Consider the following 15,526-nt stretch of genomic DNA (forward strand, 5'->3'; position numbering starts at 1 on the left):
ACACATGGTTTTTGAAAATAAAATACTATTTTGGGAAGAAGACGATAACAGTACTTAATTACTAACATTATTGACTTTAAACATGATTGGGTTTGGCCTTTGGGTATTAAAAAAATCAACAATTATTCAGTCGTGGCATAAGACAATTAATACTATAAAATCACTAGGCATATTCATTACTTCTATTATTGTCGGTTCTGAGTAGAAGTTGGAAAATCCAAAAGGAGGGATCTCAATTTATAATTAAGCAGCAATTTATGGACGTCGATCATGATTATTTATTAGTAATATCCATACAATGTAGAGAACCTACTATATATGATATATCCGTTTCTTAAAGATATTATCATCAATAATTTATAAGGCGAACCACATGTAAGGTAGTGGTTTTGTCCTGAGATTTAGGAATTTGCTCACTTCTAAGATCATAGGTTCAGTTCTTCTTGTCAGCAGCAATCGTTAGAGTTGCTTCGCCCGAGACATAAGTGTATGAAAAGACTGTGGGAGGTACTTTAGGAATTAGTCTGACGTGTGCGTAAACTGCCTGAGACATCATGCTGCATTATCCCCATAAATAATAATAAAATAAAAAATAATTTATAAGGTGAATATCGCAAGGAATCACTTCTCATTAAAGTATTCAACTGGCCGGTCGTCTTCTGAATATTTGAGCAATTGGTTTAGTTCATTTTTAAATTCTCTCAATCGTTTTCAGTTTCTTATTATATACTGTAGATATATAATCTAGGGAGACTTAGGCAAAATTGATTTTAAATATAAGAAGTTCATACTGACGTATTAAGAATATTTTTTTTGGTAGCTAAAACTACCTTCTACTCTAGTAAAATAACCATTGAACGCTGTCATCATGACCCAACTCTTGCGTACGACCTGAATATCTGAACAAAGAAAAACGATAAAAAAATGCTACATATGGCCTTGTTCGTTTTAGGGTTTTAAAATTTCTGGGCACAGTCTTCAATAAATTTTTTGTTTATCTATCTCTCTCCACTCGTTACTTTCAAAAACCTCTCCCAAAGTACAGACCGAAATAGACGAAAAAATATTTATGTTTATGTTTGGAAAAAAAAATACGAAAAGAAAAGCAAGTATATATGCAGGTAAATGTTAGTGTGTGGGCCACCAGCCACACATATAAGTTCGGTGCAACACAGATTGTGGTAAATTTCTAGTCTAGTTTTTGAGGTCTACCATTTTCGGTCTGTTGTACATACGTATATATTGCATAATCATATAATGGTCCTCAAATTTGGTGCATACCCATTTATTAAAAGGTTGAGTTCACCTTACACGTGCAAAACTCGCAATCTAATACTACTACTACTATAAGCCCGTTTATGTGTCACTCGTTGACACAAAACTGATCCGAAACCGACTCTAATAACCAGGTGTATTTGTATTACTGTATCTATATGTTGATGTGTTTTGTTTTCGAGTTGATTCTACTACTAAAAGTCCAACCGACCATGTTAGGTCATAGCCTCATAGGTGACACGTTTTGCTCGACAAGTTGGGTTGGATTGTGTTGGAAGGATTTCTATGCGAGAACTACGATTCAGACAGATAATGACACCGCACAACATTAGATGATCACGATTGTCCACCCCTTGTTACTATATACCACAAAAAAGAGGTTAGATAAGGCATTCTATATTTGGTCAATTTGGAGATGACATGCACGATACATCTAATCATCTATGTACTAGCTAGTCTACCATAATCTTCAAAGGTGGAGAAATAAACCATTTTTATTACCCACTTGCATGTTTCCTTAATTATCGGGGGGGGGGGGGGGGGGGGGAAATATAAGTGGGGCAATGTTACATCATGATCCTATACATCTGAATAGATTAATCTTCGCAGGCCACCATTCGTTCAAGAGAAAAACCAATAAGATACCCCAACAATTGAGACCCATTCAATGATTTGTTTCCTTTGTAAGTACGGAGTATATTTTTCCCTTTGCAATTTCTTTTACATGGTAATTAAAGCCCCCTATATGATTGGTAGATTTACAAATTTAATTTGATGGTTCTGTGGGGGTAGACCTACTTTTACATTAAGAATTGAGAAATGACACTCCCCCCACTTCTTCATTTTTTTTCCTATGCAATTACAATTATCTTGGAGATTTTTTTCCCGGAAAGTCTCATGCCCACATATCGCTAGCACAGATCTTGCATAGATGATTTTTGTGGGGCTCAATTCGGGTCCAGTAAAGATGATCCGAACTGTTGATTTTTTTAGAAACATTTTTTTATTGGGTCTTGTAAAAATCAACCCATTTGTAATTTTTTTTTTTTAGAATTTGTAGGGCAAAATTTGCTGGTTTGCCCTACGAATTTTGAAAAAGTCTTTACAAATATCGGATTTAACTATTTTTTTACAGAAATTCATTAAAAATATTTTTTTTAAATGTGCAGTTTGGATCATCTTTATATGATCCGAAGTGAGCTCCACAAAAATCATATGTGCAAGATGTCTGAGCCAACTTGCGCGCCGACTAATTTCTGGCTTTCAAGTAAACCGCCGGACAAACCCTCCTGTGGCCCAAGGTTCGGAATAATCATCTTGGTGACTTTAGAGACTCCACTTGTGATTTTCCCGAAGGACCTCTTGTCCTTATGAATAGCCGGTATTCGTCGAAGGTCATGGCCGGATACAATGCTGGTTTCTCCGGCGTCACGAGATCCTCCACCGGCTGGATGAGTATATCACTCTTGGGATTGTAGAAGAAGGCAAGCGATACACGTTCGTTCCCCGAATTAACGATGACTCTATGCTCAACACTCTTGTAGACCGCGTTGCTTAGTACCTGAAAAACAATTTATTCAAACAAGCAAAATAAGTAAAGATCCAACCACATAACGGCTTTCTCCCTCCCCGCTTTTCACTACCCTTGTATAACAGTAGGAGGGGAAGACTATGGTACTAGTTCTAAATCGCTTTTTCTATACTTTCGTAGTTCTTTTGTTTTTCTCCGGTCTCTTCAGACCAACATCTTATCGTCTGATATGTGAAAGAATTCTCCCCTATTTTTGAAATCTACAAAGTGAATGATTCAGAATATCAAAACAAACCCAGATCAAGCCTGCAATTGGAAAAATTGCACGCTACTGTTGGGTTTCGGCCGAGAAACCAAAGTAACTCAAAGTGTTTGAGTTAGTTTACGCATACCTCGACTAATTTCTATGGGACCAATAGTCCACTAACAAGTGCAAAATAAACCCACTGCAAATCACCTATAGATTGACCTACAAGAGTTAATAGGTTTTGAATAAAAAACTAAAAAATGGAGCAAATCTTAAATCTTAGATCTTGACCATTCATAGGTATAAAACTGACCACAAACCATGACCCTGCTCAGCTCAATTAAACTCTGCTCGGCTTAGTACGTGCCCCGCTCGGTCCAACAGCCTACTTAGGCTAAGAGCACCCAACTACCTCGGGTAAACACGAATTGCATTATTGCAGGGTAGGCATCTCAAATGAGATTTCCCTTTTACCATCCTAATCTCTCCCGGGATAACTCCTAACACTCCACATGAGGCTTTAGCTCTCAACCAATGTGGGACTAAATGTTCTCAAACCTCCAAATCCGCGGTATTACAATCTTTCCCTCTTAGATATGCAACGTCCTTGTTGTGCATACTCCCAGCAACCTTTCCTGGTGTCCGTGGTGTCAGAGTGCATCTTACCCACCATTTGGACTTGGGCGGGGCTTTGATACCATTTATAACGACCTGAGCCCGCTGACCATGGACCCCCTTTCGGCCCAAACACTTGGCCTCGAAATGTATATCTAAGAAGGTACCATGTAGCTCTAGGTGGGTATTAATATACCACATAAGACTCTAGCTCTCAATTAATGTGGGACTAAACGCTCTCAAACTCCCAAATTCGGAGTATTACAAACTCTAATGAGGGTTCCTCCTTCTAGCAACCTAGTTCACTTGAGTTCAGTACATATTTCTTCACAAATAATCTGACTTAGACATCAGAGGAGTGTTGACCGGTACCACACCGGTGTCAAGTTTTTCATTGCTCTTTGGAGTTGCTTTTCATCCTAATTCGATAGCTCATACGGATAAAACTAAATTGCCTAGCAATAAGGCAAACAAAAAATACAGTATTCAAAACTGTTGGAAAACGCCAAGAACAGTACCATTATTCATAAGAAGTGTGCCATTTCATTAACTCTATTATAGTATCTTGTTATTATATAAGAAACCCTAAAATAATATATATATATATATATATATATATATATATATATATATATATATATAGACACACACACACTAGGTCCCTGAATTTAGCAATTTAAGTAAATCTTCAAGAGTTAATAGTTGACGCGATGGATGTGGGGGGTTGGCCGGCGGGTGCCAGGTTCATGTACAGAATCTTTATTTACTAAAATAATTGGGGGAGTGAAGGTTACATCCTTTTTAGAAGGGGATGCGGATTAGGACAACATGTCAAATTTTTTTATTTATTTATAAACTTAGCTATTTGCGTTAACTTACACGCACCTCAACTAATTCTGAGAGACCAATCTTACTATCGACTTGCGGGGGTTTTAAAAGCAGAGCAAAGATCTATATGGACCAATTCAAATGAGTTGATAGCACAAGAGAAATTTCGAAGTTGAGACCTTATGACTGGTCTCAAACTTTTTAGTTTTATGTTTATATTGGTAATAGCAAGAAGTTAGTATTTTGGCCACTCAAAATCTTGATATTTTTATTTAGCCCCTTAAAATTGGTAATTTTATTAGTCCCTCCGTCCGTTTTGAAGTATTCAGCTTCGTAACTCCAATTTATTAAGGAGATATCATTATTATACCTTTCATATCAACTTTTACCTCTGTTTTCCTTACTTACCCCATATGAAGATACCATCTTTATGTACATTTTTACTCACTAATTTTTCAAAATTGAATCTACTTTTAGGAACAAAATAAAAAATGTATCAATTTTTACCTACCAACTTTACAAAACGGATACTTATTAAGGGACAACCCAAAATAGAATACTGTATTCTGAAACGAAAATGATATTGTCAGTACCGAAATCGTAGGGACGGCTGCGCCGGGCCGTCTCAGGACACCGGACGGCCGATCTGAGCCGTCCAAAAATTCTATAATAAAAAAAACGAGGGGGGCCCTTGCGAGAATCAACGGCATCCGAGGTGTGTAGGGTGCTTGATCCGGCACCCCTTTTTCGTGTATATATTTCCGGTGTCCTGAGATGGCCCGGCGCAGCCGTCCCTACGATTTCGGTACCAACTCCATCGGTACCTCTAGCACTACTCATTCTGAAAATTGGACCGAGGGAGTACCATAATTCTTCCCATCTTTTCTTTTTCTTTTTTTTTTTGTGTGGCTCCAAGTAAAATTTCTACTTTCAGAGGCAAATGTGTTTGGTCCACAGATCATCAAATGAAACATATATAGCAATCAATTTAGTGATGTGATGCCTCATGCAAATGTTAAAAAAAGATAAAAAATAATTGGGAGATGCATATATATATATATAGGAATTTTTAAGTGAGGGATCCCTCATTTTGTTAAAATGAGGGACTTTCATTTCCCGATCAAATTTTGAAAATCCGAACCGTTCAATATATGCAGAACGTAATTTTAAGGGTCCCCATGAAAAATCAACAAAAAAAATGACCGGGAAGGGCATCATCCGAGCAGTTTTTTTTGAACCGTTCAATGAAAACTGCTCGGATAAAGCTCTTCCCGGTCATTTTTTTTGCTGATTTCTCACGGGGACCCTTAAAATCACGTTCTGATAACTTTGAGCGGCTCGGATCATCGAAATTCAATCGGGAAGAGAAGTCCCGCATTTTAATAAAATGAGAGATCCCTCACCGGAACCTAACTCTCTCTCTCTATATATATATATATATATATATATATATATATATATATATATATATATATATATATATGACATTACTCTTTCATCATTGATGAGAGAGAGAGTGACTTATGCAACAATTTACCCTCACATGATTCTACAACGTGTGTGTTGCGTGTTTAAAATAATACCATAGCATGTTATGATTAGTACGAAGTAGTAATAGTCAAAGCCATTGGAGGAACTAAAAAAAATACACGGACGGTGATCGGTCGGCCTCCAGGAAAAGGACGGTGATCGGCCGGCCTCCGGCAAATTGTCACGTGGTGGAAAAAGGGGTGAAATGTGGAAATCAGTGACAAGTAACAACAATTCAAAGCCAGTTCAAAAAAAAACACCAACAATTCAAAGCTGTTGGCCGGAGAGGGCATCTTGAAGAAGTTGGATAAATTCTAACATGTCAAATTATCATGTAATAATAAATCTTTAAAAAAAATTGACATTCTTAAATTTGAAGTTAAGGTTGAAGATGCTTCAATCAGATAGATCGGTAATGGGCCAAATCAATTCCATGTTGTTTTCGCATTATCTTGAAACATGCGAATAGGGAGACAATATCAAAATTTTGGCCAAAATTTGATGAAATACTTTCAGTCAAATAGAAATTTGAGTAAAGAAATGAGTCTCAGTATTAAGAGAGTATATGAAAAAAAGAAATTTTTTATTTGGTGAGTTTTAAGTAAATACTTTAGTGAAGATGTCCCAACGTATTCTCTACGAGAGAAACTTATTCACGGAGGAACCATGAATAAATTGTTCACAGAAAACATGCAATCTTATCCGTCTGTTTCAGTAATCAACGGTTGAGATTTGTTTTTAATATTTGACCGATAATAAATATCTCTTACCGTTAATAATTTGTTCATAATTTGAATTGTCTAAAACACTTTTAAAAAGTTGAGATTGACCTCTGTAAACTTTATTTATAGAACTTCCGTAAAAGAAGATTTTCCCATTCTCCACTAAATACCATGGGGACCAAGTCCGCGGCCATCATGAACCACCTCTTGTGCTTGGTTAATGATTTTGTCATCTACTGAGGTTTGACAAAAAATCCTAGCTAGCATTAACGCACGTGTCTAAATAAAAAGGGCAAAAAAAAAAAAAAAAATGCTTTTGACACAGAGTTGAATGACTGGTTACATAACCCATCAACCCCATGACCCCTCCATGTGCCTCCTATGTATGTTTCATCAATCCTAGCCAAACATTTCTATTTTCATGGATGGATGGATAATCCAACCATCTAGAAAAGCAAATAATATAATAAACTAATAAATTCCTACATAGAAGAGTTTTAATTACTATTGATCCTTACCTAAAGTATTGGTACTTTTCACACCAGATATCGATATAATTTATTTATCCATTTTGATATTGCTATTTGAACTTTTGGAAAAGAGAGGGAGGAAGAGATACCTGAATTTGATCGCCGATGTTAACGATAAAAGCATGGGGAGCCGGCTTCACAGTGATCCAGTTGTTGTTTCTTCGGACTTGAAGGCCGGGGACCTGAGCATCGGGGAGGAGAAGGGTCATGCCACCGGGGTCAGAGTGTGAAGAGAGACCAAGGGTTAAGTCAGGTTGAGGGCATTTTGGGTAGAAATTCACTCTTAGGCAAGTCCCAATATTGTTCCCCCCAAATGCATTTTGAAGGTCTTCCGCCCCCAATCCAAGGTTTATTGACAAAACCTTCATTAATCGCCCACAGAGCTTCAACAATTCCTCCCCATACTCATCCATCACCTCCCTGCATCCAGTCACCCCTATTAATGAATCATTTTTCATATGTTGGTCATGAAAATCTAGTAGTAATTTGTATGCATGAAATATGTGGTTCGGATTCAAATTAATTATGCGGGGACCACATCAATTTTAACCTGAACTGTGTAATGATATTTTACTACAACTTCAATCAATTTAATTTCAACCCTTGTATATATGAACTTAATTATATCATGAATGAATCCAAAATAAGATAGCACGTGATGGAAGTTGCATGGCACCCTTCATCATCGATTATCACTCTCTTTACCTCATTACGTTGGCAGCCACACGACCATGTTTTGAGATTCATAATTAGAGATCCAACTAACACGTGCAGCTATTGTTTTAAGTGTTTGGGGTTTGGGCCGTTGGTTTGGTTCCTTACCAACTGTTTGGGGTTTTTTTAGGATTTTCCTTCTAGTTTGGGCTCAATCTGTTGGTAACTCAGTTTTCTCCACGTGCAGCTATGAATTCACTATGACAATGAATGCATTTTTTTTGGAACAATTAATCAATCTGTGTTCATTTTAAAACAATATTACCAAGTGACCAAATTTTGTGAAGAAGAAAACCTTTTATTACCCTAAATGGATAAATAAAAATACACATATATTTATATGTATATATGTAATATATATTTATGTATATAGTAGACCTATAGCTCACCTGAGAGATGGTGGCAAGGCAGGCCACTTCTTATGATCCTTTAAACACTGGGGAAGGTAGTGAAGAAAATAATAGTCGCTCCAGTCAAGAATGGCACCCTTTTGTACCCCTAACCGGCTTCCGTACCCTTCGTAAGTCCTCGGCGAATTCGCGTAAGCCTGCTTTTCCTCCATCGGCTGATGGAAAAAATCGCGCCAGATGTCTCTGGCTAGGTCCATCAGCCGAGGACTAATACCATGGTTTATGACCTGAAAAAATCCCCACTCCCGACACGCTTGGGATATCTGGTCCAAGGTTGTTGCCTTGAGACTACTGTCGTCACCAAACAGGCCTTTAAGGTCGATTAAGGGTATGTTGACATCATTTACGGCGGTGTTTGTTACCGGCCTGTCCGGTGGGGGCTTGATAAACCGATCGGGGATATTGGGTATTCCGCTGTCGGATAAGGATTGGACACGGATTATTGGCTCTGGCCAATCCTGTGGGCAATTCATGCCTAACAGTACTGGGATTTTTTTTGGGTACCTCCAAGGTAGATTCTCTAAAGAAGTACAATGAAACAAACAAGTCCTTAGAGAGAGAGAGAGAGAGAGAGAGAGAGATGAGGTTGAGGAGGGGGATTGGGTATTGGGGATTGGGGATTGGTAGTTATTAAAGGGGGGGAGTATAGCCAGTGGTGGCCTGGTGGGGTTGCCTTCTGAAGTGGATGGACATGAGGAGGAATTGGAGAACGTGAATTTGGTGACATATTTGAATAGAATTGATTTTTTTTTTTAAATCTGAAATAGGAGAATTTTATAGGTATATCAGGGATACCAAGCCGCATGGTATCCCTTCTGGTCCGTTTCTCATTTTTCGATCACATTTGGATGATCAGCTCTGTTCATTTTGTAGAGTTTGACAACGACCATAATCTTTCAAAAAATTGTGTTCATCGGACTTTATTTGATATATGATTGGCACATGTGAAAATCGCAAAAAAAAAAAACTAAAACTGGTTTGATTCAGTGTGTTTTTGGACTCAATTTTGATTTTCTTTAATTTTCACATGTGCTGATTATGTATCAAATAAAGTCCGATGAACACAATTTTTTGAAAGATCAAGGTTCATGCCGAACTCTACAAAATGAACGGAGCTAATCATCCAAATGTGATCGAAAAATGGCCGAAAATGAGAAACGGACCATGGGACTTGGTATCCCTGGTATACCTAAAAGTTTCTCATGAAATAGAGTTAATTTTCGCATTCTATTTTTACTATTCATATTTTTTAGTATCTGTTTATTTGTATAAGTTCGCCAGATCAACTTTGTCATGTGTGAAAAAAGTGAATCGATCAAATATTATATAATCACATAAATATTGACAAAAAAAATGCGAACAAGAAAAAGGCAAGCATTAAAATAACTATAAGAAAGTGAATTTTTTTTTTTCCTGGACTGGAAGTATTATAGCTAGACTGATTGAGGGGAGGGATTTGTGCACGGCCAACGTCCTTAGCTCTCTCTCTAGAAAAGAAGTCCCAAAGCAGATCTAGTTTTGGGGGAGGGGGGCCGACGCCGCCTCCTCCCCCTCACCCTCCTCTCCCTTTTCCCTCCTCCTCTTTTCTCTTCGTCGGTGTATCTTCTCATCGGTTTGGGAGCATGTGTTGCAGAGCTCGTGGTGACCTTGTTTCAGGTGTTTCGACCTCCGGCCGGTGACCTGTGGGCTGGATTTGTCACGGCTCCACCTTGTCTTCCCAGAATCCGGAGTTTAGTGGCCGTCGGAGGAGGTAATAATGGCGGTTTGGGGTTAGGCTCTAATGGGGTTAGGGTTTTTTTGTTTTTTTGTTTTTCTGTTTTTTCGGCCATTTGGCTCGAGTTCTACCAGCTCCCCCAGTCTGGTTTGTACCTGTCTATTGCTCTAGATCCGGTGGGTGTTGGGTGGTGGACGAATAATTTTAGTTAGGGTTTGGTGGGTGTTCGGAGTGAGGTCTGCGGTGGTCGACGGTGGTGTCGGTGGTGCTTCTTTGGGGTTTCCGGCAGTGGTAGCAGTGACGCCATTGTTGGGGTTTTCTGGTAGCAGCTCTGGCCTGTTTTGCTCGCCGGCATTGTTCCTTGTTCTGGGCCGTCAACGGCAGTTTCAGGTGCGAAGCAGGGTTTGGTCTCCGGCACGGGATTAGATTTCTTCTTTCGCTTGTGATCTGTTTGTTGTTTGATTACATCCGTTATTATTGTTTACTGGTTTGTACTGGGATTTTGTTTGATTTCTCTCTGCCTAGTCCCGGATGGAATTCTCATATCGGCACCTAGTGCTGATTTGCTTTTGCAGGGTGTTCTGTAATCCCGGAGTAGGTAGTTTGGTGCACTCCTGTATTTTGCAATGTAATCTTTGCCTTCGGGCTTTAAATGAATTGACTGTTTCAAAAAAAAAATAAGAGTAGGGGAAATCAGTAACTGCTTGATCGGGTAACATTCATATTTTTAACAAAATTGATAGATTTGTGATTTTGGCACTTTAAAGATTGATGGAAAGGCTCTAAAACTGGACTGTGTTGATACACAAAACAAAGTCTTTTTGGAGCCCTTTCATCAATTTTTGGAGTGCTAAAATCAAGGCTGTTGATTTTGCCACTCATTTTTTTGTTAACACCACTCCTCTGTAAGTATATTTTTGGTGCAAAAATACACTTGCAGTGGAGTGACATTAACAAAAAAGAGAGTGGCAAAATCATTTCCCAAAATCAATTTCCAAATTGATACTAAACATAGTAATTAGTTGGCATGTTGGCTGTATATTTTTTTACTCCGTAACATGCAAGCAACTTCTAATTGGCGTCTTTGCGATTGCAGTAGATATGGATTTTAGATTTTAACTTTCAGATTCTGCTGCAAGCAATTTCTACTAGATGTTGATAAACTTGATTGTAGCAGTTGCCGGATTATGAGAATTTAATTCGTTTTTTGAGAATTTGTGTTGTAGAATCCAAAAAGCTACCCAAACCTAGTTTTAAAATTTTGAGAATTTTCTTTCATTCTTTAAGTTCTCAGAATATGTAAATTCTAAAAGTCATTTATGTAGAATTACTGACAGATATTCTAAACTGTTTTTTAGAAGTTAGAATCTTAAAATCTGTCAAAACAGTTTTTTGCAAACATCCACAATGTTTGGTCAACTTGATTAACATAAGATTTAGGGTGCCTTTTTATTTCCTTTTTTTTTATCGATAAAAGTAGCATTTTATTAAGGGACAGTAAGAAAGAAAGTTTCAACTAAAGATTGAAAATTATCATTGTTTGGCTTCCCCACTTCAACGCACATTTTCGTATAACGAGTTCTCCATTTTGAAGGAGAGATAGAGAGCAGAAGTGAAAAGGAGAGGAGGAGTTCTTTTTTGCATTTTTGGCTGCACTTCTTTTATTTTTTTGAATAGCAAAAAAATTTCATTAATTTTAAAATTATTACAAAACTAATAAGAGCAAGGAAACAATGTCATGTTCAGAATAACAATCAGTCCAATCTGAGATTCAAACCTACAATTGGCAAGAAGTCAATTCAGGACACCCTAATGGAACGAAGCCCACCCTAAAGGAGGCGGGGGGCTGCTGCCCCCTGCTGTCCCGAGTTTCCGGGCCCACTCCGGTCTCACTCCGATGATTGGAAACGTTCACTTTGTAGAGCTCGTCGAATAGAATATCTATGCAAAAAATCAGCTTAATTGGATATCATTAAGTACCTGATCGGAGCCCATATAACTCTCGGTCCATGGGTTACAGTGGATTTGATCCAATGTTTCGGATCCATTCTTTTCAAGATAAAAAGGTTCCGATCAGGTACTTAATGATATCCAATTAAGCTGATTTTTTGCATAGTTATTCTACTCGACGAGCTCTACAAAGTGAACGTTTCCGATCATCGGAGCGAGACCGGAGTAGGCCCGGATACCCGGGACGGCAGCACACTGGGCAGCAGCCCCCCCGGCCTCCCACCCTAAAGGCCGAAGCCCAAAAGACATATTACCCTTCATTTTTTGGGTAATTACCAAATCCCTCCACATACATAGGAGTCCCAGAGAAAATCAGAGCCGTTGGATGGTTACGTGGAAAGATGTTAATCATATTATTTCAATAAACAAACATTATTAAGAAAAACTTTAATAAAAAAAAAGCATTATGCATGATAAAATAATATTTCACAATAAAACTTCAAAAAAAATAGATCAAACAATATTAAGACACATTACAATCCAATAATAAAGAACCAAGGCAACATGGTAAAAAATCAACACATATTTCATTTTGTTCATTTATCTCACAAACACTATTCATATTGCAAAATACATTCTGCACATATCTTTCAAGCACTCTACAGATTAAATAATATACACAATTTGCACATAATCCAAAAAGTCAAAAAACCAAGTTAAAAATAAAAAGTCAAAAAAATAAGCTCCCAAACACCTTGTATATGAGAAGTCTGTCAAAATGAACGGTGAAATTATCAACGTAAAATTTGTAATGAGTGGGGTTCATCATTTCAAACTTCAAGGTACACTTAAGCCTGTTTTGGGGTGATAATTCTTAGGAATTATTTTTTATTTCATTTTTTATGCATTCGTTAACTTCGGGTCAATTTTTTTGTGCATTTCATATCTTTCTTCATGCCCAAATCCAACTTTAAAATTTTGAGAATTTCTTTCTTTTTTTCAAATTCTCAGAATCTGTAAATTCTAAAAATCATTTATGTAGAATTTTTGACAGACATTCTATTTATAAGCTAGAATCTAAAAATCTATCAAAATAGTTTTTCGCCAAACACTCACAATGTTTGGTCAACTTAACATAAGATTTAAGCATTTGAGAAGTCCGTCAAAATGAACGGTGAAAATTATCGACGAAAAATTTGTAATGAGTGGAGTTCATCATTTCAAACTCTTGGGTACAATTAGGTCTGTTTTGGGAGATAATTCTTGATGATTATTTTTTATTTCATTTTTATGCATTACGTAATTTTGCGTCAATGTTTTCAGAATTGGAGTATTAGTTTGTCCAGACGAGTGTAATTTAAAAAGTAAAACTAGATTTTTAAATAAAGACAAATAATAAAAATTCATTCTTTTTAGATTATTTTATCTTTATTTAAAAAAACTAGTTTCGAACATAATTTTCTAGTTTTATATAGATTCTTCTCGTCTAGTCTCATCAGGACAAATCAATAAATTAAAGAAAACATGACGCAAAACTAACAAATAGTAATAGAAATTAGATAAAACAAAAAAACAATCAAATGAATTATTAAGCCGAACTAGTTCTAATTATTAACTATAGCGGCCCATTTTCTGACAGGATATAAGAGGGGGATATGTTATCACATCAGATACTATATCCGAAGTACTTTTATCCGGTGTTTACCACACGGATATAAACCACAAAATTACAAATATAATACTTTCCGGATATTATATCCTCTGTGGATATAATAAGGATATGAGGAGAGGTAGCGTAATTATATCTACCTTCATATCGGCATTCTTAATAACAAAGATGTCACCGTCCTCTTTTAATTATATATCCACCCTCAAACAAACCAAACATAATTATTCAAACTAACTATCTATATCCTATTTTTCTATATATGTACGTTCTTTTTTCGCCCTTGTTCTGTCGTGGGTTAGGAAAAAATTTTCCAAACCCAAATCTACTCATTACCTATATTTTTAATCATTACTTTCATTTCTCTCTCCACTCATTACTCATATATCCAATCATTTATCTCATTTCTCTCTATCCCTCTCCACTCATTACCTTTATCCCCAATTATTATCATATTTTCTCTCTTCACTCATTACCCAAAAATTAAACCTAATTTTTTTTTAAATCCACAACCAAACAAGACATTCATATCTCTCCTTACAGTCAGTCTCAAATGAGAGAATCCTTATTTTAGTTAAAATGCGGACCTCCTTATTTCTCCCATTTTTCGATCGAATTTCGATGATCCGAGCCGCTCAATGTGTTCAAAACGTGATTTCAAGGATACTTGGGAGAAATCGGCAAAAAAAATGACCGGGAAGGGCTTCATCCGAGCAGTTTTTGTTTGAACCGTTCGATAAAAAACAAACAAAGACTGCTCGGATGAAGTCCTTCCCGGTCATTTTTTTTTCTGATTTCTCGTGGGTACCCTTAAAATCACGTTCTGAACACATTGAGTGGCTCGGATCATCGAAATTCAATCGGAAAAGAAAGATCCGCATTTTATTAAAATAAGATGGTCCTTACGGGAGACGGACCGTCTCTCCTCATAGTAAATCCACCCGAAACTAATTCGGTCGCGGCAGAGAACTTTATCCCTACTTTTGCATTTATCGTGTAGCTTTAGGGGGGCCGACAAGGCCTTACATTAGTGTGTGCACGAGAGCGATTGATCTCTCATTTCGGCGCCGTGACTGAATTGATTTCCTCCCCCCTTGCCTTAAAACCTTCCGTCACATAACGTCAATTTTGTTTTTTGCTCGGCTAGATTTTTTTTTGGCCGAATGGTCAATACCACATGCGCCAACCCCCATGATATGTTTCAATCGCGGAAAGAGGACCCACAAACAAATACTCTAAAATTACGATGTATGTTGGCTATAGCATGCAAAAACCGGGGGAGTCCAATTCATGTCCAGTTTGTTGGCGCCAGTTTGGTCCCTTTTTTTTGGGTTTTCGGGCCATGTGGGGCTCATTTTGATCATCCGAACCGTTGTTGTAGAGCTCGACGAAACAAATGACTATGCAAGCCCAAAAATCCGTGGACTGAATCATATCTCATGGTTTTCTAATTTTCGAATTCATATCTGGACTATTAATCCACGAATCAGGACCCAAATCTACGGTTTGATCCGATTTCGCGCTTCACCGAATTTTTTGTGCAGCCGTAACCAAACTCCTTGAGATTATAGATTGTACATAGTTACTTTGTAATCATGTAGTGCCACATAGGGGTGCAAATCTACCGGATCGGGCGGGATTTATGCCAGACTTGCACTACATAATACAGTAACAAAACGTGTGTATCTTAACCCATTCAATTAAATAAAACGTTTTCATTTAATATCTTCAAGTCAAATCACATTGAAGTTTTATTTCCAAGCCGATTCAATTAGTCTATTTATTTTAGGAATT

General features: G+C 37.3%; 1 protein-coding gene across 1 annotated transcript; it reads right to left on the reverse strand.

Moving 5' to 3' along the window:
- Positions 1 to 1,946: 1,946 nt before the first annotated feature.
- Positions 1,947 to 9,001, reverse strand: LOC131320559 (jasmonate-induced oxygenase 2). Its single transcript, XM_058351284.1, has 3 exons — positions 8,382 to 9,001; positions 7,368 to 7,698; positions 1,947 to 2,836 (listed from the first exon to the last, which is right to left on the reverse strand). The coding sequence occupies exons 1-3, from the start codon at positions 8,873 to 8,875 to the stop codon at positions 2,588 to 2,590; spliced, it is 1,074 nt and encodes a 357-aa protein (XP_058207267.1). The 5' UTR covers positions 8,876 to 9,001; the 3' UTR covers positions 1,947 to 2,587.
- Between the last annotated feature and the right edge of the window lie 6,525 nt (positions 9,002 to 15,526).

The sequence above is a fragment of the Rhododendron vialii genome, chromosome 3a, assembly GCF_030253575.1.
Source record: "Rhododendron vialii isolate Sample 1 chromosome 3a, ASM3025357v1".
Classification (NCBI taxonomy): domain Eukaryota; kingdom Viridiplantae; phylum Streptophyta; class Magnoliopsida; order Ericales; family Ericaceae; genus Rhododendron; species Rhododendron vialii.

Excerpts from the sequence above, each read along its gene's own strand:
- LOC131320559 (XM_058351284.1), bottom strand. The coding sequence starts at position 8,875 with ATGAATTGCCCACAGGATTGGCCAGAGCCAATAATCCGTGTCCAATCC. Across the intron at positions 7,699-8,381 it reads GCCTTGCCACCATCTCTCAG|GGAGGTGATGGATGAGTATG; the intron begins GTGAGCTATAGG and ends GACTGGATGCAG. Across the intron at positions 2,837-7,367 it reads ACATCGGCGATCAAATTCAG|GTACTAAGCAACGCGGTCTA; the intron begins GTATCTCTTCCT and ends ATTGTTTTTCAG.